We start from the raw sequence: 23,160 nt of genomic DNA, 5'->3' as shown, positions 1-23,160 counted from the left end.
ATCTTCTTTGTGGTCACATATTCATACCCAAATTCTAAGGTTCTTTATGAGGACTGTCTCATTAGTAGTCATATATTCATACCAGACCACCCCCCCCACTTGACCCCTCCTTTACCAGTCGTGGGAAAGACAAGCCCTGGACTAGACGTGAAGGATTCAGGCAATTACTTGGGAAGATGGTCAAATGATAGTCCAACTTAACACACTTTTGAAATGTCACCACAGCTGAAATATATTTGTACTGTATTAATGGCACATGTTGTTTAAAACATTTACAACCACAACTTAAAATTCCAGGACCAAATAAACATCCAAGATGTGTTTAAAGCCAAGTGCAAGTGTACCAAGAGAAGAACTAGAATCCACTGTTCACATATAACTTGCTGCACCACTTGAATGCCCATGCCACATGTAAGCACCATATTGATGAATATCTTTTTTCGCCCAGTGTTTCTTAATTACGTGGTATTATTTGCTACCAGGTGTGGAATCTAATTAAATACATTTACTGAAGTACTGTCGAAGGTAAGGTTTTGTAGCACTTGTAATTAATTAGTATTTAGTATTTCCATTTTTTTTTTTTGTGTGTTATTTTGGACTTTGTTTCTACAACATTCCAGAGGCAATAGCACTATTAATTTGTTGATTAAAATATTTCACAATTTTAACTGAATAAACTACCCAAAAGTACTTAAAGTAGTTAAAATGTAATTACTTTTGACTAAATGCAACATTATTATTGCTCTTTTGAATGGCTCAGTGATGGAAGTGTAATGTAAGAGTCTTTATCATAACCTTTACTGTAAAAGTATGAAAAAAAATGCATAAAATATAAGTTAAAACATGAAACAATGAAATAAATACAAAAATGCCAAACTAAAGGTATAAAAAAATGGTATTGCCCTATATGTCAAATTGGAGAATAATTGAGCCCTCCATTAAACAAGGAGAGACCACTAGGAAAAATGCATTGGGGTTGTGATTTATAAAAGCATGATAATGAGAACAAATATTATAGTATAATCTTAAGGTATTATTGTTTTGACTGTATGTTTAAATTGTGATATTTTATTTTTCTTACAACGCTTTGATAACTACGTGTCTGTGTGTTTCGGAAAAGCTTGATTTCATATGTATTCATTAATTAATCCAACATTGAAGGTTCCTACACACTTCTCAATGAAACAGGTGCGCGTCAGATGCCTGGCCCCGCCTTCCGGATACCGTATTTGGAGGTTTTCCGCATTCCGAAGGACCCGGGGCGGGGCGATGACGCCACCTGTTTCTCAATGGGCTGCGGGCTCATGCTCACTCAGCCGGTAGAGTAGAGTACTTTGGGACAGACGGAGGAACGAGAGACTTTTGGGAAACTCGAACACGACTTTTTAAAAGTTGCGTGGCATCATGGAGCTGCGTGGAGTCAACGTATTCCTGTTTTTATTTATTAACCAAGTATTTATAAGCCTCCAGTCGAAAGAACGTAAGTAACCTACTGAAAATACGTTGTGTAAAAAAAAAAAAAAATCTTGCTATATAAAGTGTAGTCCAGTTTTACTGCACCTCATGAGTCAGGAGGATGGAATTTCATAGGCAGCCTTAAGTTTTACCTCAGCTTTCAAAATGTCTGTCATTGTCAAATTTCTCATTTAGCAATTCCTCTTTGTTTTTCAGTAAGTACTTAAAGGGTAATTTAGTTCGGTATATTTGAAATCCATTTACTATTTATCTTGCTCTGAAAAGCACATTTATTTAAAATGTATTCATATATTCATATTCATCGGATTATAACTTCTTTTTTTTTCCCCGCTACACATAAATCATTATAAAAATGTATTACGTGTTACTAACACTCGCACTGGCCCACCTCGGAGCTAAGGGGCACCTGTTCGATGCTTTAACAAGAGTTTTTGTTTCATTGTGGAGCACATTCATGTATTTCTCTCGTCATGGTAATTGAACTGCCCACGCCTTTCTCAGACATTATTAGTCCTGTATTCTGGACCTGGAGGACACGGTCAACCAAGTCCTGAATCAGACAGACATGCTTGATTAAAACGTCAAAGCATGGCATGTGCCCCCTCGTAAAGCTGCTGGCCCCGGGGGTTCGGGGCAACAAAAAAAAAAAATGTAGTGAACAATCAAATCAAAGTAATTTATACTCATTTGATAGCTCAGTGTGTGTGATGTTTTTATATAATTTATTGTCTTTTCCACTGTAGAATTAAGTCTGTAAAATTAGTTCGCTGGGCTGTAACATTTTTATAATTACTTTCTTTAAAGGTTAAATGTTTATTATGTTTGGTCAAACTATTTTCTTTGATGCTTCTGTGCTTTTTGTAACTATGTTTTTTTTTTTTTTTTTTTTTTTTTTTTTTTTTCCCTGTTCGTCCTTACAGAAGTATTGCTGGATATGAGAACTTCAGGATCAGAGTTGGGGTGGTTAACGTTGCCACATGAGAACGGAGTGAGTATTTATACCTCAACAGGCATTTTTAGGCTTCAGGTTCATGAGTCGAAACCGTCTTTTTCTGTGGAACAACAAGTAGATAAGAACATTTCCATTTCAATTTGAATTCTGCTTAGTGACAGTCACGGAGGGCTCTGTCCTGCTCATTCAGTCCACTAAAAAAGCTCTCTGGGAGAGATGGAATGACTGGCAGCTCGATGAGGTTTGGCAGGGTTCAGCTCAGTCTTGTGTTAACGCCACCCTTTAATAAAGAACTTATGAATGACATTAAAATGTCAAGGTTCAAACTACATTTAAATTTACCGTACCAAAGGGCATTTTACACAATCACAGTAGATTGTTTTCACTCCGTCACTAAACCATAAGACTAAATTTGAAGATGTTTTCCACCCTTTCTGTTGACTCCTTTCTAATTTGGAGATAACAGGGGACAAGACAATGTGTATGATGGGAATACACGAGTAAATGAAAAAGAGAATCTTGTCCATATGTGCAGAACTATCCCTTCTGTCCCTATCTATAGTTCAGTGGCTTTCCATCTAAAAAAAGCAACATGGCCAGTTCAACTGTGTGGGCTACATTTCTTGTGTGACTGTTTCCAAAGATCTAAGGATCGTCGAATAGGATAGGATTTCCTTTGGTCTGCCAAAATGTGCTTTGTTCTAGTGCAGTTTATTTACTCTTGTAAAATATATAAAAATGTGTACACCAAGGAGTTACATGATGTTTTCTTAGCCTGAGCACATTCATTTGAATATTTCACAGTTTGCTTTCTAAATCAAGTGTAACCAGTTCCAGTAGACGGTAGAAGCTGGTTAGCAATACGTTTTCTTTTGAATTTTGCCAAAGTATAGAGGATGTAATAACTGTGACCACCATAAAAGTGATTTTCTGGTTTTAATGGTACAAATTTAACTTTATTTTAGATAGTGGAAATTTACAGAATATTTGCTGCCTGTCTTTTGTTAAAGTACTGTAAGTTTAAGCATTAATTTATTCCCTGAAAACCACCTGAACTGCTCACATATGAGGTGGTACATTTTAATGTTAAATCAAGGCTTTTAATCTTTTACTTGTCATCACTTCCCTTCTTAAAAAGTCTTAATTGCTGCCAATTTTGCTGCCATGCCTTCAGCAGCGCTGTGCCTATAAAGCTCATTTAACTGCCATAAATGTTAGTTGGTACTCTACAGTAGTGTTTGCTGGCTTTATGTCTTACACATGCACCCTTGTGTGTGTCAGTGGAAAACCACACACGTCGTGAGTGCAGCAGCACATGTCCAGGCCAATGATCTTAATTTGTGGAAGAAAAAAAAAAAAGAAGCTCAAGCTCACTTCTGCTCTTTATGAGCGTCTCACTGAGCATGAAAGATGTGTCTCATCAATAAAACTGGTTCTTGGCAAGTACAAAGCCTCTGAACCCCGTACTTATTTCCTGAAAAAAAAAAAAAAAGCCTTTTCTCCTTTCATTATTGTATCTTGGTAACAGGGACTTTTGGCCCTATAGCTGATCCCTCTGCTCTCTCTTCATCTCCTTGTGTTCTACAGTGGGAGGTAGTCCAGACGGTGGTGAATGGCTCACTTTTCTACACCTATAGTGTTTGCAGCATAGACTCTAATGAACAGGATAACTGGCTACGCACAACATTCATTCAGCGGCGTCCGGGGACGACCCTTGTCTCTGTGGAGCTCCAGTTTGTTGTGAGAGACTGCAACACTTTTGACGGTGCTTCGGTTGCCTGCAAAGAGACCTTCAACCTTTTCATCTCTGAGGCCGACGCCGACGTGGGAACCAACTTTCGTAAAGGGCAGTTCCGCAAAGTGGCCACCATCGCTCCTGATGAGGTCACTCGGGGCCGTGTGCTGAAGGTCAACACGGAGACGAGGACCGTGGGGCCTCTGTCCAGAAAGGGCTTCTACCTGGCTTTTCAAGACATGGGCGCCTGTGTGGCGCTGCTGTCTGTCAGAGTGTACTACAAGACGTGCCCATCCACGGTGCAGAGCTTGGCAGCATTCCCGGAGACGGTGGCAGATGCTCTCAAGGAGGTGGAGGGAGCCTGTGTGGAGAATGCCGTCAGTGAGGCCACCCCACGCATCTACTGCACAGCTGAGGGTAAATGGGTGGTTCCCGTGGGTCAGTGCCAGTGTCTCGCAGGCTACGAAACCACCAGAGACTCCTGCCAAGGTAAGCGCTGCCAGAAGCACGCCACGCACTCAACTGAGACGTGGTTTGTATTGATTTGTGAGTTGAAGCAAATGAAACACCTCTAACCACTAAATTGTCACCATGTGAGGAATGAGCGCACAGGAATGTTAATTGTGTCTGGTTTGTTTGGAGATTCACTGCATGTCTGTATGTCTGTCTGTATGTCTGTATGTCAGGTCGAGGCGACCGGAAAAAAAGGAAGAGACAGACGTCTGAACATGTTTGTTTTGTTACGATTTTTGACCCAACAGCAGAATTCTCCAGATTAGATAGATACAAATCTCTGAGGAAATGTGAACAGTCTCCCATTGATGCCTCATCACGTCTTTACCTATTGGACATTGGCACATTCTTTGCACTGCCGTTCTCTCAGGTCTCAGGAATGGGGCTGGGCACAGTGCTGTTTTATGGATGGGTCGATGGCTTTGTGGTAATTTACAGTGCAAGAAGTTGTGTCCCATGTCCTATGTGGACTTTGAATTTGTGGTGGGTTTACACTGGAAAACTGACAAAATTGTACTAAAAGCTTTTAAATGTGTTGTTGATGGAAACCTTTGTCCCACAAGTCAGTGCTTAGTTTAAATTTAGGAGCTACTTAAAGCTCCGCAAGAGTTGAAACTTTGGAATTAATGTGCGTTATTGTTAATTAATAATAAGAAAGCACATGAATATTTCTTGTACACAAAATGCTACAGAGCACTTGCTGTATAGTATTGGTATATATGAAATAAGGAAACGGCTTTTCTTTGAAGAGACTTTTTAAACCATTTGTATGTTTTGGGTAAAGTAGTTTTTGATATCAACTAAACAAAACAAAGCCACATATCATTTAAAACTGGGGAATTTGGGAACAAAACTAAAGTTTGACCAAAACTAAGATAAAGAATGCAAAAAGTTTGTGGTATGCACTGCCCTGGAGAAAGACCTGTGCAAAAGACGCATCTGTGGCTTTCACACTGTACGAGCTGCGGCCTTTTGTGTGGAAATTGTCCTGTCTTTTGGCATGCTGGGGTGTGGTGTGTTGAACTGTCTGGAGGAAACGTGGGTGGAGAAAGACCACAGAGAAAAGAGGAAGGAGGGAGGAAGGGCACAGTAAGCTACGGGGATTTCTGAAAGGAATTCTTTCATCCTCGCGTCACCTACAGCACTGACTGACTAAAGGAAGGGCCGTGTGAATGTGTCGGAATGACTACCTGAGTGGTGTGTCTTCTCCTCACAAGTATTTGTTTTGGGTAAGTTGCCAAGGCGACAGCAACCGCAGATTACAGGGATGGGGTCGACACGCCTATCACAGGGTTAGACTGAGTCAGGCTGCGGGTTTATGACTCCTGACGGTCCGAGTCACCTTAACTGGCAGAGTTTGGTTCCACTTTGGAGTCTTGGCAGATCATTCTTACTCGTTAAAAAGAATCAGATGATCATTGGAGAATTCATCTTTTGATTGATTACTTGTTGTTTAAGTACATTTGGCCCCCAAAATATAGCAAGGCCCCTGGTTCTAGCTTTTCTGTGTTTTACAATACTCTTATCTATCTAACTAAATATTCTATTATTTCAGACTTTTGGTCAAACAAACATGTCAGCTAAGGCTTTTGGAAAATGCGACACACTTTTCACCGTTTTGCAACATTATATAGACCAAACAAATAATTGATTAATCGGCCAATTAACAGATAATGAAAAGTTTTAGCCCAACACACCCATTGACAGATGAGCACTGCACTTCAAAGCATGATTTATGTACTCGGGGTTGTAAAAATGAAGGCAGATTAGGAGAGAACGGCGAGGAGCAAGTCAGGGCAGGGGAATGTTTTAGACTTCAAGGTTCCTCATGGCAGGCGGACTCTGAGCCGAGCACCTGAAATGGAAGTTGGCTGAAGAAGACAGAAAATATTTATGAGGGGAAAAACTGTGGCTGAGAGAAAACCTGATTATTTGGATGCAGGAAAATGTTTTATTGCATAAATGAAATATATATGTTGTAGCTCCTTCCAGCCAACTAAGAATCCCACAGCCTCATTCAAGTTTTTTACGCTATCTGGAGAAAGTGATATCCTCATAGGCTCATGGCCTGCATGTGGATTCCTCTGAAGAGCCCAACTGTTGTGGGAAAAGGAAGTGAAGCAAGTTGAGGAGGAATGCTGACTGACACAAATAAGCAGGTTGTCCTCGGTCGGATTCAAAGGGTGGGGAGCGAGTCGACAGTTGGTGCATGAGGGAGGTTAGTTTCGTGGCTGCTTAGTTAGGTGCGGAGTGTAATTTAGTCAAGAGGATTAGTAGAGCAACAGGACAGCTGTTGGCCAATGACATACCCCGCTTTACCTCCCTTTGCTCTTTCATCCGGTTGTTAACACATGCAACAAGCTCCCTAATCCATGTTCCCACTCATTAGAACAATGGGACGACAAAGAGCAAAAAACAGATTCAATTAACAGATGCACCGGTGCAGAACATAAGTCCTTTTCACTTGTAGTCAAAGGGAGCGCAGGACAATTAGAGGCAGAGTTCCCACCAACAATTGAAAATAAAAGTTAGTGGGACAGAAGTTTGATATCTGACCATTTGTTGATTAACAATTAAGGTCTGAAGCTAAAATCTATGTTAAATACTGAGATGAGAATCCCTTGTTGCCAAAGTTTTCATTAACGATGTTTGTATATTAGCACTGCACACATGCCGCCATTTGCGAGCTGTATAATGAGTAAAGCAACATATTTATAGCACCGCTCTGTCCAATCTCAGAGACAATAGATGAATAGAGGTGGAGTTTCTTTGGTACGTGACAGAGGTCCTGCTGCTCCGGCTCAAGATGAAATGGGCTGGCCCCCTTTTCTTGTGTGAAAAAAACCCCTCAGCAACACCCCACTGCCGCCAAGTGACTCCCCAGAGAGAACTTCTGTTGGTGATCCAGACCTTTACCCCCATCCCCCACCTATTCATCTTCATCCCTCCTACTCAGACTCAACCTGCTCCTTCTCCACCGCGGCATTACTTGGGGTGCAAAGGTCCTTCTGCCTTCGTGGTGAAGTAACGCGACCACATCTTCAATCCAGGGTTCACTCGACCTCTTTTCTCAGCCACCAGCACAGAGGCCAGATGAAAGGCAGCTCCCCAGGGAGACGGCAGAATGAAAGCAGAGAGGAGCTCTTTCATAAGATCTATTCTTTTTAAGTTGTTTTTTTTAAACTGTGCTCAGAGGCCTTTCCCCAGTCAGAAAATATGTGCATCTGTTTCCATAAAAACACAGAAAATCATTCTCGTCTACAGCTTTTCCGTTTTTCTGATTCTCTTGTCCACTGGTACAGCAAGCTTGCTTGCTGTAATTTGCGTCTGGTGTCGGGGTTAGCGGAAGGAAGGAAGGAAGGAAGGAAGAAAGGGAGGAAACAGCAGCCTCAGAATGAGTTGCAGCAAATGTGTTGGGATTCCTGTCCTGTCTGCATGTTCATTAACCTCTCATGCCCTGGAAGGATGTTTATCTATGCGCTGAAATGTCCATTATAACACTCCACCAGTGTCCAAGGTGCCATTTCCTTTGGCAAAAACATAAATACTGTATGCCAGAGAAAATGAGCTAAGAGTTCATGAAAGAAAGGCAGATTAGATCACCTGATGGATGTGATCCTCCGCTGTTATCCGGCTGACACTGGCAGCGTGACCTGAGATTAGGCCTCCAGGCGAAAAAGGCTAGTGAAGGCAGATCGTCAGGAAAATCCCTTTCTCTGGATACAAAGACTGTGATCATAGGTTACTCACAACAAATGCTTCCTGTTGGGTGGAAAGGGGCTGCTGTCGCAGAGATGGCCCGATTGTTTGCATTTTGATTAGTCATTCCTTCCTGTGTTTGTGTTTTGTATGTCACGCTTAAATCAACACACACCTTCTTTCTCTCACGCAGCATGCAAACCAGGCTACTTCAAGCCATCTGTATCGAGCGAGTTATGTCACGTTTGTCCTGATAACACCAAGCCACCTGCAGCCGGTGCCACTGAATGTCAATGCGAGGAAGGTTTCTTCCGCGCCCCTTCAGATCCTCCGACATCAGCCTGCTCCGGTAAGAACTCCACTTACTATCATTTCTACAGACACAATCCGCTTTCAACTCACTGGAGGCAGTTTATAGAATTGCTCTAACTTTTCTGTGTCATTCACTTCCTCCCCAAGCACCACCCAGTGCTCCTCGTGACCTAACCTCCACCACCCTGTCAGGGGAGGGCAGGCTGCAGCTGTCCTGGAGCCCACCGCTGGTGACCGGAGGCCGTAGTGACCTCACCTACAGTGTGGTGTGTGAGCACTGCGACGGGGCCTTGTGCGTTCCCTGCGGCGAGAAGATTCGATTTGAGACGGGACCTGCAGACCTGCAGGACGCCGCGGTCGTTGTTAGCGACCTGGATTCTCATCTCAACTACACGTTCACTGTGGAGGCTCACAGCGGCGTGTCCCAGTTTGGCACCGGGAGGCCCACTGCAACTATCACCACTGCTCTGGACTACACAGGTGAGTTTTTGTTTTTGTTTTGATTTGGCCTTGTATTTTTGGCCATTGTCTTCACTTCCTCATTGTTTGGGGTGCCGCAGACCCCACTACTGTTTGTGTAACAACCACTTCTGAATGGTTAAATGATATACAATACTATTTTACTTGTTATATTTGTAGCTATCAGTTAAAGGGTTGTACACTAGACAGACTTACTACAGAGAGAGGAATTCAGTCTGACCCACTGAATCCAAAAGGCTCTCATTTCCAAATGTCCTTTCCAAAGTCTATGATCACATAGAACATAGTCACTAACCATTATTTTGCTTTCTGTCTGTTGCTGCCCGTTAGATCCCCCCAAGGTGACGTTGATCCATCTGGATGAACGCGGCCCCACCAGTCTGTCTCTGTCCTGGACTCTGTCTCGCAGACCTCCAGCCCACATCAATCACCGCTATGAGCTTATGTACCGCAGAAAAGTAAGATGAAGTGCTTTGGGCTCTTTTGTTTTTAATTTCCTTTCCCAAAACTGACGCTGTGCAGTTCAAGTTCTAATCGAGATTAATATTAGTTTTAAAAAAATATGACTCTAATTTGCTCACTTTCAAACTTTCTCTTGCAGGATGACGATGGCGAGCGTGACGTGACCACCTTCACAGTCCTAATTTTGGAGAAAAGCTCCGTCCAGATCAATGACCTCACCCCAGACACTACTTATATGTTTAAGGTCCAGGCGCTGAGTCCCGAAGGCAGCCCTGGCAGCTACAGCGTGGAGCATGAGTTTCATACGTCTCCGTTAGGTACGAGCAGCTTTAAAATCCACAGAAACTAAAACAGTTTCTCAAATGACTCTCTGTATACACTCATATATCAGACAGATGAGTTGATAAATGTTTGTCTTTCTTTCAGCCGAGTCTCGGACCCAGAACAACTCCACCATGGTATTGGGATCTGTATTAGGAGTAGCAGTCATTCTGGTGGTTGTGGTGGCTGTCCTGCTGCTGCGCAAACGGTTAGTAACACTCTGCTTCATATCTACAGTCAACGCGTGTCATTCAGATAAATATTATCCACAGACCTGCAAACTGTGTAATTATGTGCCACAAACTCGAGTAAATGAAGGATACTCCAGAATGACAGCTCAAAGAGAGTTTATGAGTAATAATCAGTGCTACTATTGAATACACCCTTCGCCTTTTCCTGCTATGGCTGCCCTGCAATTAACAGAAAGCCAGTCTGTATTCAGTTTAGTCCTATAGTGATTAGTTCTGTTTTTCTCTCAGGAGACTGAGCACTCGCGGCAGAGGAGGACCTGAGGATCCTTACTTTTCATCAGGTTAGCAAACTATACATGCAATAATAATTCTGTATCATTTGATGCTGAAACTGTTTATTAGGTTTTTAACTTGCCTAATCTTCTGGTCATTTCCTCCTCAGATCAGCTCAAACCTCTGAAGACATACGTTGACCCACATATGTATGAAGACCCCAACATTGCCATTCAGAAGTTTGTCACAGAAATTGATCCCAGTGCAGTTAGCAAACAAAAAGTCATTGGTGTAGGTGAGTGTTTTTAGATCACTTACCTTCCATTGAATAAAACCTCAGTGCGCAGTTTCTAACGTTTTCGCCCTGCTGTCCGTCTGCACAACCAGGAGAGTTCGGGGAAGTGTTTTGGGGCGTGATGAAGACTCCTGGGAAAGGGGAGGTGACCGTGGCGATCAAGACCCTGAAGCCGGGCTACTCCGAGAAACATAGGCAGGACTTCTTGAGTGAGGCCAGCATTATGGGTCAGTTCTCGCACCCAAATATCATCCGCCTGGAAGGAGTTGTCACCAAATGTGAGTCGATAACCTCAGACAAAAGTTAAACAGCCATTAACAATTTATTTCTATAAACTTCTTGCATACTTTTCTGTCATTAAGTATAATTTTTTCTTTTTTTACATTTTCAGTCAAGCATGCCATGATAGTGACAGAATACATGGAGAATGGAGCTCTCGACACATATCTGAGGGTAAGTACAGGAACTGGAAGGTCACTTGACTTTTATTACTTAGTATTTGTAGTTTTGGAAAACACAGTTAAAGGCGCAAACAAAAACCTCATGCACCCTTTTGTGGGTTTAACTTGAAATGAATTGGATTTTGTTGTACTGGATTAAGGACTAAGGAATCTGGAGAAAAGGCTGGCTGTTTAAAGTCTTCATGCTAAGCTAAACTATCTAGCATCTGCCTCCAATTTACTTCAATGTTAATACAGTTAAATCCAATAAAAGACAAAGGAAAGTTTGCCTGTTTTGTGATAATTTTCGTATATGTCCTATTATCACCATCACCCACTTTTTGTTTTATCATTGTTTTTTATTGGAGGAATATACAGAGTTAAGGCTTTATTTTTGTTCCTTTTAGGGTCGCGATGGAGATTTTCCTTCGTACCAGCTCGCTGGAATGCTGCGCGGAATAGCTGCTGGCATGAAATACCTCTCTGACATGAACTACGTCCACCGGGACCTGGCGGCAAGAAACGTCTTGGTCAACAGCAACCTGGAGTGCAAAGTGTCTGATTTTGGCCTGTCGCGTGTGCTAGAGGACGATGCAGAGGGCACCTACACAACCAGAGTAAGTCTAACAGCTACGTTTCACAGCCTAAAAGCACAGTAAGAAAGAACAACCCTTGCTTTTTTTTTGTCTAGTAACAAATGCCATGATTTAGACTCTCAAGTGTCCAATTTAAAGTGTTGTTCTTTCAGCAACTTGTGTTTCCACTCCCTCCGTTCATTAAATATGTTTTGCTAATGTTTCTCCTCTGTCAGGGAGGTAAAATCCCCATCCGCTGGACTGCCCCAGAGGCCATCGCATACAGGAAATTCACCTCAGCCAGCGACGTGTGGAGCTTTGGTATCGTCATGTGGGAAGTCATGGCATTTGGAGAACGGCCCTACTGGGACATGAGCAATCATGAGGTATGCTTCATCTGTCACAACTGCTCTGTCTGAGATGACTGATTGTTTTGGCCTGTGCAGGTTAAACCTTAATGTATATTACCGCTGAGAGTGATCACGGTGTGTGGTGATAGCGAGTGTAGTTTCCCACCATCCTCTTCAAACACTGCCTTAACTCTGCCCTGGTTTCTTCCTCAGGTCATGAAGGCTATCAATGAGGCTTTCAGGCTTCCTGCCCCGATGGATTGCCCATCCGCTATCTACCAGCTCATGCTTCAGTGTTGGCAGCACGACCGCTCCAAACGACCTCGCTTCTCAGACATTGTCAACATTTTGGACAAACTTCTCCGGAGCCCCGAGTCTTTGAAAACCATTGCTGACTTTGACCCACGGTATGAAGTTTCTTTTTACTGAAGGAAATAGGAATAGTTTGGGGGAAATTTGCTTACTCAAACAAAAGACCGTGGGTTATGTGCAGGACTATTTCCTGGTTATTAACATTCACTTCCTGAAGTTACCACTGATTGGCTGCCAACTGTTCCTGTCCAAGAAATAATCCTACATGTTACCCTTCATAAAATGGCTGCGGGTTGTTTTGAAACTTTCCAAAATGTCAAACTTTTACTACCATTGATATATTACCTGTTCCATAAATTCTCTGGAGGACTTTGAAAATACACAACTTCAATTTTGTGTTTATGAACCTTGTGTGCTAAAAAGTAGGTGAGACTAGTTCACAACTATCCAATTTGCAGCGTGTTGACAGTGAAACTGCACTCGGTGTACATAACGTAGCTGTAAATGACGAGTAATCTAAATGCACATTCTTCCTTTACAGCGTGTCCATCCGCCTGCCCAGCACCAGCGGCTGTGACGGCACCATGTTCAGGTCGGTGCCCGAGTGGCTGGAATCCATCAAAATGAGCCAGTACAATGAAAGCTTCGCTCGCGCCGGGATAACGACCATGGAGCAGGTGCTCGCTTTGAGGCATGAGTAAGTGCACACATGGCACAGGTGCAGCTCTGCCATGCTGCCCTGATTCATCCGGCACCAGGCCACATTTTGTAGTAACACAGAGAAAGTATTGAGTTCTCAGCTGGAACATTTGTTGTCCAGTTTGTGAATGCGGGAATACTCCACATGTCATTCCTCTCATTCCCTGCTGCCTTGACTTCTGCAGCAGTGGATCTTAATTGACATGTCACATTCCAAATATGTTCATTTGAACTGATTTTTTAATATTAATGTGTTTATTATTTTTGAATGGTCAGTTTTTAGATTATCATTTAAGAGATATTTCAACCATTCAAACCGTTTATTCATGACTTTAAACTATTGATTTCAACTTTTAACTATTAATAGCCACCTGTCATTACATCAAGCTATTTTAATCATTTAGCTACAAGACTTAAATGAGTTAAAACACTTCAGTCCATTTTGTGTTCAGCGTACTGAAATGGTGTCAATTATCTTTTCCTTTCAGAGACATCAGGAACATCGGAGTGCGGTTGCCCGGTCACATGAAGAGGGTAGCATACAGCATCCTGGGCCTGAAAGACGAGACCAGCTCCCTCAGCGTGTTTTCAGTGTGATCTAAGCATTCCTCCAAATCAAAGTGCACTGACCGACCATGCCATTTCACTCATGAGGACTGAAGTGGGGGCTGAAACTGAGCTATGCTGCAGGGTTGTTGTTTTCTATACTGTATATGAGGCACAGCCATTGAAAAGAACCCTTCAAGACACTCAGAAAAGACTGAGACTGAAAATACATTTGTACTTTATAATAAGAAAAGAGGAATAATTTATCTTTATATAAAAATGTTTTATATGTTGAACATAAACATAAAGTTATGTGATGTAAAAAATAAAACAATATGAATACATGTAAATATTTGAGACCGTGTGAAGAGGCTTGGCCTTGTATTTACTGAATGACTGATATATTCAAGGCTCTCTATAACTGAGAATGACTTCTTCCAAGCACTCACTTTATCCTGCCAGTTTGTCTGGATCCTTAAATCTGTTTATTTTGTTTTGCTTTTTGTGATCAATGAGACTTGCTTTTAAATTTTGGAATCGTTATTTCACTCAGGGCGAAGAATCACACATTCTTATGTTTTGTAGTTAGTCTGCATCACACCATGCATTTTCTTAATTTGTCTGTTTACATCATGTCTTAATACAACTGTCCATTTTTATTTAATATTTATTTAATATTTATGTGTATTTGTTACATAATAAATAACTGACCTATCGCGTATTTGCCAGGCAGTGTATTTTTGTGTTTAAATAAAATCAGTGTTGCCTTGTGACTGGATCACCTCCTCAGCAGCGGTCTACCTGTTTTCTTTTCAGAAATATCTCAACAAGCAATTGGGTTGATTACCATGAGTTGGTCATCATAACAATGAATCTTAGACATTTTGGTAATAGCTTTTCTTCTGACATTTGTGGTTTAAAGTGAAATGTCTCGACGACTGCTGGATGAATCATGCAGACATTTTTATTTTTGTGAACTATGCCTCACTTTTCAACTAGTGCTATACTTAAGTCAAAAAGTTGTCCAAAACTTTGGTGCAGTAACTTTAAACTTTACTTAAACTTTAAAATAGTAAAATTTCTATCAGCCTTAGCTTTACTTTGAGATTATTAAAATCCCTAAAATGATAAACATGGTAAACATGATTGAAAACACAGATTAGCCTACATTTAAACTAAATGACAACCGATACCATACTTTTTATAGATTTAACCCCTAAGTCTTCAGAAATGAGAATAATCAATGTATTTCTTATTTCTCTATTACTAAATTTTATTTAAATTTATTTTATGTTCTTATTTGTATTTTTGCCTTTATTCGGATAGCGCAGTGCAGACAGACAGGAAATGAGGTCTGGAAACTGTGGACTCTGCTGACATAATTTCCACCCATGTAGGTTGCACCCTATCCACTCTGCTATCGGGTAACTCCTCTATGATGCTCACTTATACCATCTTCGCTCACCCAACACTGTTAAGATTTAAAATCACCTGACTGAACATGAAGAACTTTCTTACGGGTGAAAATCAAAACCTCAGCTTTAATCTAGCAGTTTAGTTTGCTTTGCAATTAGCAGCTCGGCCTCACAGAGTGTGTTTGGTGATGCCTGTCATCCAAACAGAGTTGATCAGAATCTGTGACTTTGCCGAGGTGGAGCAGAATGTCACACCTACACACAACTGTGCTCCATCATACCACCGCCACTCAGCCGTGTTAAACGGCCCCTCTGCATGTTTTTCACTGGAAATTCATTCGTACAGGCATTTTTGTGAAAAAAAATAAAAAAATCCTCCTTACTTTCGTCCAATTACATTAAATATTTGGTGTATCCGTGTGTTACCTTGCGATCTCATAGGCTTACATTTGAGATTGACAGCTCCCACAACGGGACATCTGATAATTATAGCATATTCCTTCACCCAAAAACATCTCCGCACCCTTTCTCACACAGAAACACAAAGACTCACATGCTCCAAGTCCGGGGTGCGGCTAAAAATGTTGGACCCCTTCGCAACAGCGCAACAACAGTTCTGACACATTAAATACTTACAATCCGTGTCATGTTCCAGTCCAGCTGAATCATTCGGGGGGCCAAAGTACATCACGCCCACTGGCACCCACAATTTCCCAGTAGCCTATAAAAGAGTCATATATGGTGAACATTTTAATGCAGACGAGGGAGAAATTAAAGATTACAGAGGATACAATCAGCAAGACAGCAGCAAAACCTTTTCCTCAGCCTGTATGGAGAAAGGAGCAAGTAAATTCTCTGAAGATTCAGGCTCACGACTTCAGCACAGCAGCAGAGAACACAAATTTACAGGTCAGCTAAACAAAGATTAATATAGATACTTAATTATTAATGTAGAGCACTGATTAAAGAGAAATCTAATCAGTAAGCATTTGGAAATCTGGAGATTTAAATGTCTAATGCTTAGTCGTCAGGTTTTACAACCCGTAAATAACTGTTTCAGGACACTCATATCCTACAGGGAAGATCCAGGTCATCGGAGACATTTTCCAATTCACAGTGGATGTGAGTGAATTTTCTCCAGAGAATGTCATTGTCACATCCTCCAACAACCTAATAGAGGTCCATGCTGAGAAGGTAAGGCATGCAGCAAGCCTAGTGTAAATAGTGTAATCTGTGATTGCACAGAAATAATATGATGGAACTAAGTTATTAGACTTCTAAACTGAGAAGCCATATTTGCTTGTTTTTAAAAGAGGTATTGATTTTCATATTCTGCAAAGTAATTGTTGAACAGACAGGATTTAAATTAATAAAAGTAAAGCAATAATCTGCAAGTTATGCACTGAATTCAATTTCTAAAGCCTGAATTTTTTTGCAGCACAAAGAATTTTGGAAATTGAGAAGTGAAATAAATGGTATTTTATACTTTATAGCTACTTTGATAAATAACTTCTGCTTGCTAGTTATAGATTAATTCCCACCCCTGGTTTTGGTGTGAAAAAAAGAAATCAGTCAAATGTAGCCTTTGCTGGTTTAATCTCGACCTTCTTTAATATTGTCATAATCTTTGTTTTTCTTCTGCAGTTGGGTGAAGATGGCACAGTCACAAATACATTCTCCCATCAATGCAAACTGCCAGCAGATGTAGACCCCATATCTCTAAGCATGTCCCTGCAGAGCGGCGGGATGCTGACTGTCAGAGCTCACAGGGTATTTTACAGTCAATGATATTTTAGAGCCAATGATCTCTCTGCGTCTGACATTTTAATTAAAACACATTAACCCTTTTTTTTTTTTTTTTTTTTTTTTTTTTTTTTTTTAAATGTCATTATTTTTCTGTTTCCTCCAGATGTAATCCCAGGATTTAAACAGCGGTGACTCCAATTTGAAACGCTGGAATTTAACGACTCCAGCGGCGCGAAGTGAAGTTTCACCGTGCAACATTCAAGAACTATCGGAAATATGAGAAGTTTCACTCCAGTGCACTTAAACTCGTATACACGTGTATACATCTATACTTCAACTATTTAAAATGGTTTACTTTTTTTGTGACACTCTTAGAGTGACGTGACATTTATGGTCGAATAGCAACAGACAGCAAAGAAATTATAAATAACTGTTGGAATAAATGTAACAGTTGCCATCGATTAATTGAGACGTTATGAGCATTTCACCTCCAACTGTAAAACACCTAATGTCTAACGTGAACTCTTCTCTACGAAATGTGACCTTTCGTTCTCAAAATAAACAAATAAATAACAGGTGAGTAAAATAAAAAACAGGCATTACAACTTTCTGAAAGAACCCAAAGGCAACACCACAAACTGACGGAAGTGACGTCAATTGGTTGTCAAGGGACGTTTTAGTTGACGGAAGCTTCTTCATCTGGTAGAACTACTTGAAAATACCTTTTGCCGAGCACATTTGGTAATATATTGACGCGCTTTATGAGTAATAAGACTGTTTTGTTTCTGAAATCACGTTTAAAATCAGCGCCGTCTCTACAAGGAGCCGACTGTGTGTCTTGGTTGGACCTCTGTGCGATGCGAGATTCATAACCAACATGGCACAAGTTCCTCCTCCGGGATCAGTCGTGGTGGCTGACTGGCACCGATGTAAAGACAGCAAAGACTATTTCAGCAAAATCCTTCACAAGAAGAGACGCAAGAACTTCGGTAATGACACATTTTTGGCGGGTGATGTATTCACATGAGTTCATTTCCAGGCAGTGTGTGATTTGAAACAACACTACTCTGTCAAAGCTGCTGCTCTACACAAGTAAGAGTCCTGACATGGAGGAGCACTGTTTGTTTGGGTATCACAGGAAGTATGTCATCTGGAGCACAGCAACTCTTGTCACTGTCTGATCAGAGTAAAACACGGGTGGAAGAAGTATTCAGATCCTTCACTTGTGTAAAAGGACCTGTACAGCAATTTAAAAAAAAAAAAAGACTCCATTACAACATAAAAGTCCCTCATTAATAAGCCTACTTAAACTAAAGTACAATAGTATTAGCAGCAAAATGTAGTATTAAAGTATGTAAGTATTAAAAAGTAAAAGTACTGGTTTAGTCCCTCTGACTGATGTATTATTATAAATAACATCGGAGGGGTCGCCAGATGATTATTGGGAGATGAAAGGAAAAAAACCCAGTTCTGATCCACAAATCTGTTTCCAGTTTTTGGAATTTTTCTATAATCTTTGATTTTTAGTGCGATATTAGATCATTTATTGAAATGAAACCATGTGAGAAGTTCAGAGGAAAAAAAAAAAAATCACTATTTGGTGGAGCTGTTAACAATTCATAGACAAATGAAATGTGATCCCGACTACAATGATTTTGTAAGACGCCAGAGGCCGAAAAGGTTGGACACCACTGGTTTAATCTATAACAATGTGTTCTACTTTAAATGCGTGTTATATTATCCATTGTATCAAATATAAAAAGTAACTAAAGCTGTTAAAAAAAACTGTAAATTTCCAAATTTGACTGAAACATACGATCTAGACCACATCACTAATCTGTCAGATTTCATAGAAACCTGCATATTAATCAGGAAGTTTGAGGTTTTAGAAACATTTAAAAGAATAACTATTGACACGTAAAATGAAAAAGAAATGTTTCAGATTCCAACACTACTTCAAACCAAACCACTTCACTTCAGGGGAAACGAGGAGAAATGGCTGTGGTCAGCTGAGACATACCAGCGTTTCACACTGGATAATTGTAAAAAAAAAAAAAAAAAAAAAAAAAAAGAAGAAGCTCTGTTTACTGATGAATCCAAGTCTAAGATTTATGGCAGCAACAGAAGATGATGAACAGAAGACCCTACAGCGCATCAAACCCACAGTGAAACATGGTGGTGGGAATGTACAAGTGTGGTGGTGTTGAACCACTGAACCAAATCGCCTCTTCACACTTCAGAGACACACTCCACCCCTTAGTTTGCATCTTTGTGGATAAGGATTCATTGTGTAGCAGGATAATGACCACAAACAAACCTTAAAGCTTTGAAGAAGTGCTTGAAAAGCAAAGAAGACAAGAGGAGTGCTGACTTTCACTGACTTTCCTCCTCAAACCCGCTGAACATTTATGGGACACTTGAAGACTGAGAAAGACAAACATTCCTGATGTCATGAGAAGCTCTTTGGAACATTGTCAGATCAGGCTGGGAAATTTGGGTTTTAACAAACTTGTGGAGTCCACGCAGCTCGAGTGCTGTTGTCCTTAAAGCAAATAAATACGTTGATATTCTGAAACACCGCGAACATTTTTCCGAGAGATTTAACTCTTTTACAGATTTCACTTGTAATGACAAGGTTTGCGTATGAATCAAAACAAATCAAAGACAAATAGAAGTACCATCCCTCGAGGTCTCTGACTTTTGGACGCCACTGTGCAGTTTTCATTTGAATAGTTTTTAAACATTGGATATTGATGTTCATATTTTGTGAAGTATTCCTTAGAATAAGAAACTTCACACGTCGTGATTTAATTTTTTTTTTTTAATTTTATATCTGCTACTGGCTATTGTCATGTAGAATACAAACTAAGCTGTACTTTGCTGCACTATTTAGAATTTCAAACCCAAAAGTGACACCATGATCTTTGTCCAGACATCAGTTTGAAGTAGAAAGTAAAGCTTACCAATCAATTTATTTTGAATTGGTAAAAATGTGGACTCTATCCTGCAATACAACAACACAACAGCAATCGGGAACATCTTCTCTGTTGTAAAAGAGTAACACAACATATTCAGGTGCTGAATACTGATCGTTACAGAGTGATTGAATGGATCCTTGTTTAACAGGCCTGTTGGAGTCTCCAGTGATGCCTCCACATGTGGCTGTGGACACAGTTCATTACAAGATCTTCATCTCTGGCAAGAGCGGAGTTGGGAAAACAGCACTAGCAGCACGTCTTGCAGGCCTGAATATTCCTAAAATGCACCATGAAACCACAGGTACCCCCCCCCCCCCCACCCCCACACACCTCTTCCTCTCCTCCCTGTTGCGGAGCCACCAAATCAAAACTAGATTTTCAAAATACTTTCCGAGTTGGATTACAATCAGTGCGAGACATTTGTTTTTAAGGTATTGTATAGGATTATAAAACTCTTTGGTTAAACAGGTCACGGCTCCAGTTTATCATCTGTTGTTTAAGGTATCGAGACAACGGTGGTGTATTGGCCAGTGAAGCTGAGAGAAAATGGCAGAGTGCTTTTCTTCCGTCTGCAGCTGTGGGACTGTGGAGAGAACGCCTTACGTAGATTTGACCATCTGCTTCCAGTATGTATAAAATAAGAGTTTAATATGAGACTTAATACAGGACTTCACCCGTATTACTCTGAATCATGAACTCGTACATATTTACCCTGACACCATGATGAGGACATTTTCCCCACCCTCTGTCTTGCAGTCCTGTAAAGAGCAGGTGGACGCCATCCTCTTCCTGTTCTCCTTCACTGACAGAACATCCTTCGATGATCTGTCAAATCAAATAGCTAAATGGACGGCGCCATCTGTTGGTCGTGTTGTGAAACTGGTGGTTGGAACCAAGTATCCTTTTGTGTTACTTAGTTGAAGTTGTTTTAGGAAAGCGCCCATCTCTGGTAAGTGTTTGTACATCAATGCTCATTGCACGTGACACGAGATATGCAATAAAGAAAAAAAGAAGTTTTGCCCTGATTTGCCAAAATGTTTTGTCTTGGGTTAATTTGACTAACTTCTACTGCTCATCTACAGAGGAGTCTGCTGCTGACACACGCACAAAGCTTCAAAAACATATATGTTTTTTAGTTTTTGTAGTATTAGTAAAGAGATAAGCACTTGTCCTTAATGCGTCCATCAGATTTGACCTTTTCATGCACTGTGATGTGGCAGAGAGAGACGTGAGTGACTTCCAGCAGACATGGAGCTTACCGGTGCTGCGCATGGGCGGAGAGGTGGGTGACGGGCTGGGTGACGTAGCCCCGCTCCTCAACTGCCTCGCAGAGAACCTGTGGCATCAAGACTGCGTTACAGCCGGATCGGCCGGCCACCATTCACAGCAGGAGACTGCGACTCTAGAGCGCTGAACATGGATTTGAGGGGACAGACGAGGTCACAGCTGCTGCCTGAGGCTGCTGTTAACGTCATTAAATTGCGCTAATGGTGAAATCACCGGGTTCTCAAGGTTGAGTTTTGTTCTGAAACGGTTTAAGTTCTCCTATCTCGTGTCGGAGAGCTTGTATTAGTGTCATGAAGTAAAAAAAACATGTTGAATCTGATTGTGGTTATATTGACACGATGATGCTGGATTGCTGCGTCACAACCAACTTTTCCTGATCTTAAAGATTGTGACATACAAAATATTGTTTTTATTTGAGTGCTTTTGCTTTGTGGCCTCTGGTCATCTTGATTATCTACTTATGATTAATGACTCTCAAAAATCCTGTATTTATATTTTATCTCAATTGAAAAAACAAAGAGCAAAGTCCTCAAATGCAGAAAAGTTTGTGCTTTTTTCATATTGTGTGTGTGTGTGTCTTTGAACACAATCAGCGTATTAAGTTTTGTATTATCACTGAACCATTTAAAAAAGCGACTCTGCTTAGCGCTTTTGTTAAATAATGTGTCAGTATTCCACAGTCAGAAGATCTGAGGGTGTTTTGTCAAGTTGTCTTGCAAGTTTTTGTGTTTCTTGAGTGAATACAGGAAGTCTCTGTTCTGCTGCCTCGACAGGAGAATATAAATGACTGAATGAAAAGCCAATAGGTTTTGAGTACAACCAGTTATACGAAGTACAGAGCAGACTTACAGCTGCTGGTTGACAAGGACAACTTGGTACATCATGTTGGTCACATACAGTGGGTACGGAAAGTATTCAGACCCCTTTACATTTTTCACTCTTTGTTTCATTGCAGCCATTTGCTAAAATCAAAAAAGTTCATTTTATTTCTCATTAATGTACACTCAGCACCCCATCTTGACAGAAATAAACAGAAATGTAGAAATTTGTGCAAATTTATTAAAAAAGAAAAACTGAAATATCACATGGTCATAAGTATTCAGACCCTTTGCTGTGACACTCATATTTAACTCACATGCTGTCCATTTCTTCTGATCCTCCTTGAGATGGTTCTACTCCTTCATTGGAGTCCAGCTGTGTTTAATTAAACTGATTGGACTTGATTAGGAAAGGCACACACCTATCTATATAAGACCTTACAGCTCACAGTGCATGTCAGAGCAAATGAGAATCATGAGGTCGAAGGAACTGTCAAAGGAGCTCAGAGACAGAATTGTGGCAAGGCACAGATCTGGCCAAGGTTACAAAATAATTTCTGCAGCACTCAAGGTTCCTAAGAGCACAGTGGCCTCCATAATCCTTAAATGGAAGAAGTTTGGGACGACCAGAACTCTTCCTAGACCTGGCCGTCCAGCTAAACTAAGCAATCGTGGGAGAAGAGCCTTGGTGAGAGAGGTAAAGAAGAACCCAAAGATCACTGTGGCTGAGCTCCAGAGATGCAGTAGGGAGATGGGAGAAAGTTCCACAAAATCAACCATCACTGCAGCCCTCCACCAGTCAGGGCTTTATGGCAGAGTGGCCCGACGGAAGCCTCTCCTCAGTGCAAGACATATGAAAGCCCACATAGAGTTTGCCAAAAAACACATGAAGGACTCCCAGACTATGAGAAATAAGATTCTCTGGTCTGATGAGACCAAGATTGAACTTTTTGGCGTTAATTCTAAGCGGTATGTGTGGAGAAAACCAGGCACTGCTCATCACCTGCCCAATACAATCCCAACAGTGAAACATGGTGGTGGCAGCATCATGCTATGGGGGTGTTTTTCAGCTGCAGGGACAGGACGACTGGTTGCAATTGAAGATATTGAGATAAGATTGAGATATCCTGGAAGAAAACCTCTTCCAGAGTGCTCTGGACCTCAGACTGGGCCGAAGGTTCACCTTCCAACAAGACAATGACCCTAAGCACACAGCTAAAATAACAAAGGAGTGGCTTCGGAACAACTCTGTGACCATTCTTGACTGGCCCAGCCAGAGCCCTGA

At 41.0% G+C, this 23,160-nt stretch overlaps 3 protein-coding genes across 3 annotated transcripts; all 3 read left to right on the top strand.

Annotated features, from left to right (window-relative positions):
* Window positions 1-1,358: 1,358 nt before the first annotated feature.
* Window positions 1,359-14,420, top strand: epha2a (eph receptor A2 a). The gene is made up of 17 exons (XM_069145055.1): window positions 1,359-1,480; window positions 2,397-2,464; window positions 4,016-4,652; window positions 8,569-8,724; window positions 8,835-9,167; window positions 9,498-9,625; window positions 9,769-9,946; window positions 10,056-10,158; window positions 10,430-10,482; window positions 10,584-10,709; window positions 10,802-10,987; window positions 11,101-11,162; window positions 11,557-11,766; window positions 11,961-12,110; window positions 12,288-12,481; window positions 12,928-13,083; window positions 13,574-14,420. Exons 1-17 carry the CDS (start codon window positions 1,405-1,407, stop codon window positions 13,680-13,682), a joined length of 2,925 nt encoding a protein of 974 aa, XP_069001156.1. The 5' UTR covers window positions 1,359-1,404; the 3' UTR covers window positions 13,683-14,420.
* Window positions 14,421-15,876: 1,456 nt separating this feature from the next.
* Window positions 15,877-16,961, top strand: LOC138197639 (heat shock protein beta-7-like). Its single transcript, XM_069148495.1, has 4 exons — window positions 15,877-15,955; window positions 16,125-16,240; window positions 16,691-16,816; window positions 16,956-16,961. The coding sequence occupies exons 1-4, from the start codon at window positions 15,877-15,879 to the stop codon at window positions 16,959-16,961; spliced, it is 327 nt and encodes a 108-aa protein (XP_069004596.1).
* A 501-nt stretch (window positions 16,962-17,462) lies between these two features.
* On the top strand, window positions 17,463-22,091 carry cplane2 (ciliogenesis and planar polarity effector 2). The gene is made up of 5 exons (XM_069145042.1): window positions 17,463-17,781; window positions 19,919-20,071; window positions 20,272-20,396; window positions 20,527-20,666; window positions 20,959-22,091. The coding sequence occupies exons 1-5, from the start codon at window positions 17,670-17,672 to the stop codon at window positions 21,182-21,184; spliced, it is 756 nt and encodes a 251-aa protein (XP_069001143.1). The 5' UTR covers window positions 17,463-17,669; the 3' UTR covers window positions 21,185-22,091.
* The last annotated feature ends 1,069 nt before the right edge of the window (window positions 22,092-23,160 follow it).

The sequence above is a fragment of the Embiotoca jacksoni genome, unplaced genomic scaffold, assembly GCF_022577435.1.
Source record: "Embiotoca jacksoni isolate LCO1_2020_lvr unplaced genomic scaffold, fEmbJac1.0.p SCAF_1, whole genome shotgun sequence".
NCBI classification, from domain to species: Eukaryota; Metazoa; Chordata; class Actinopteri; family Embiotocidae; genus Embiotoca; species Embiotoca jacksoni.
Note: the sequence above shows the minus strand (reverse complement) of the source record. Positions and strands in the feature narration are given on the sequence as shown.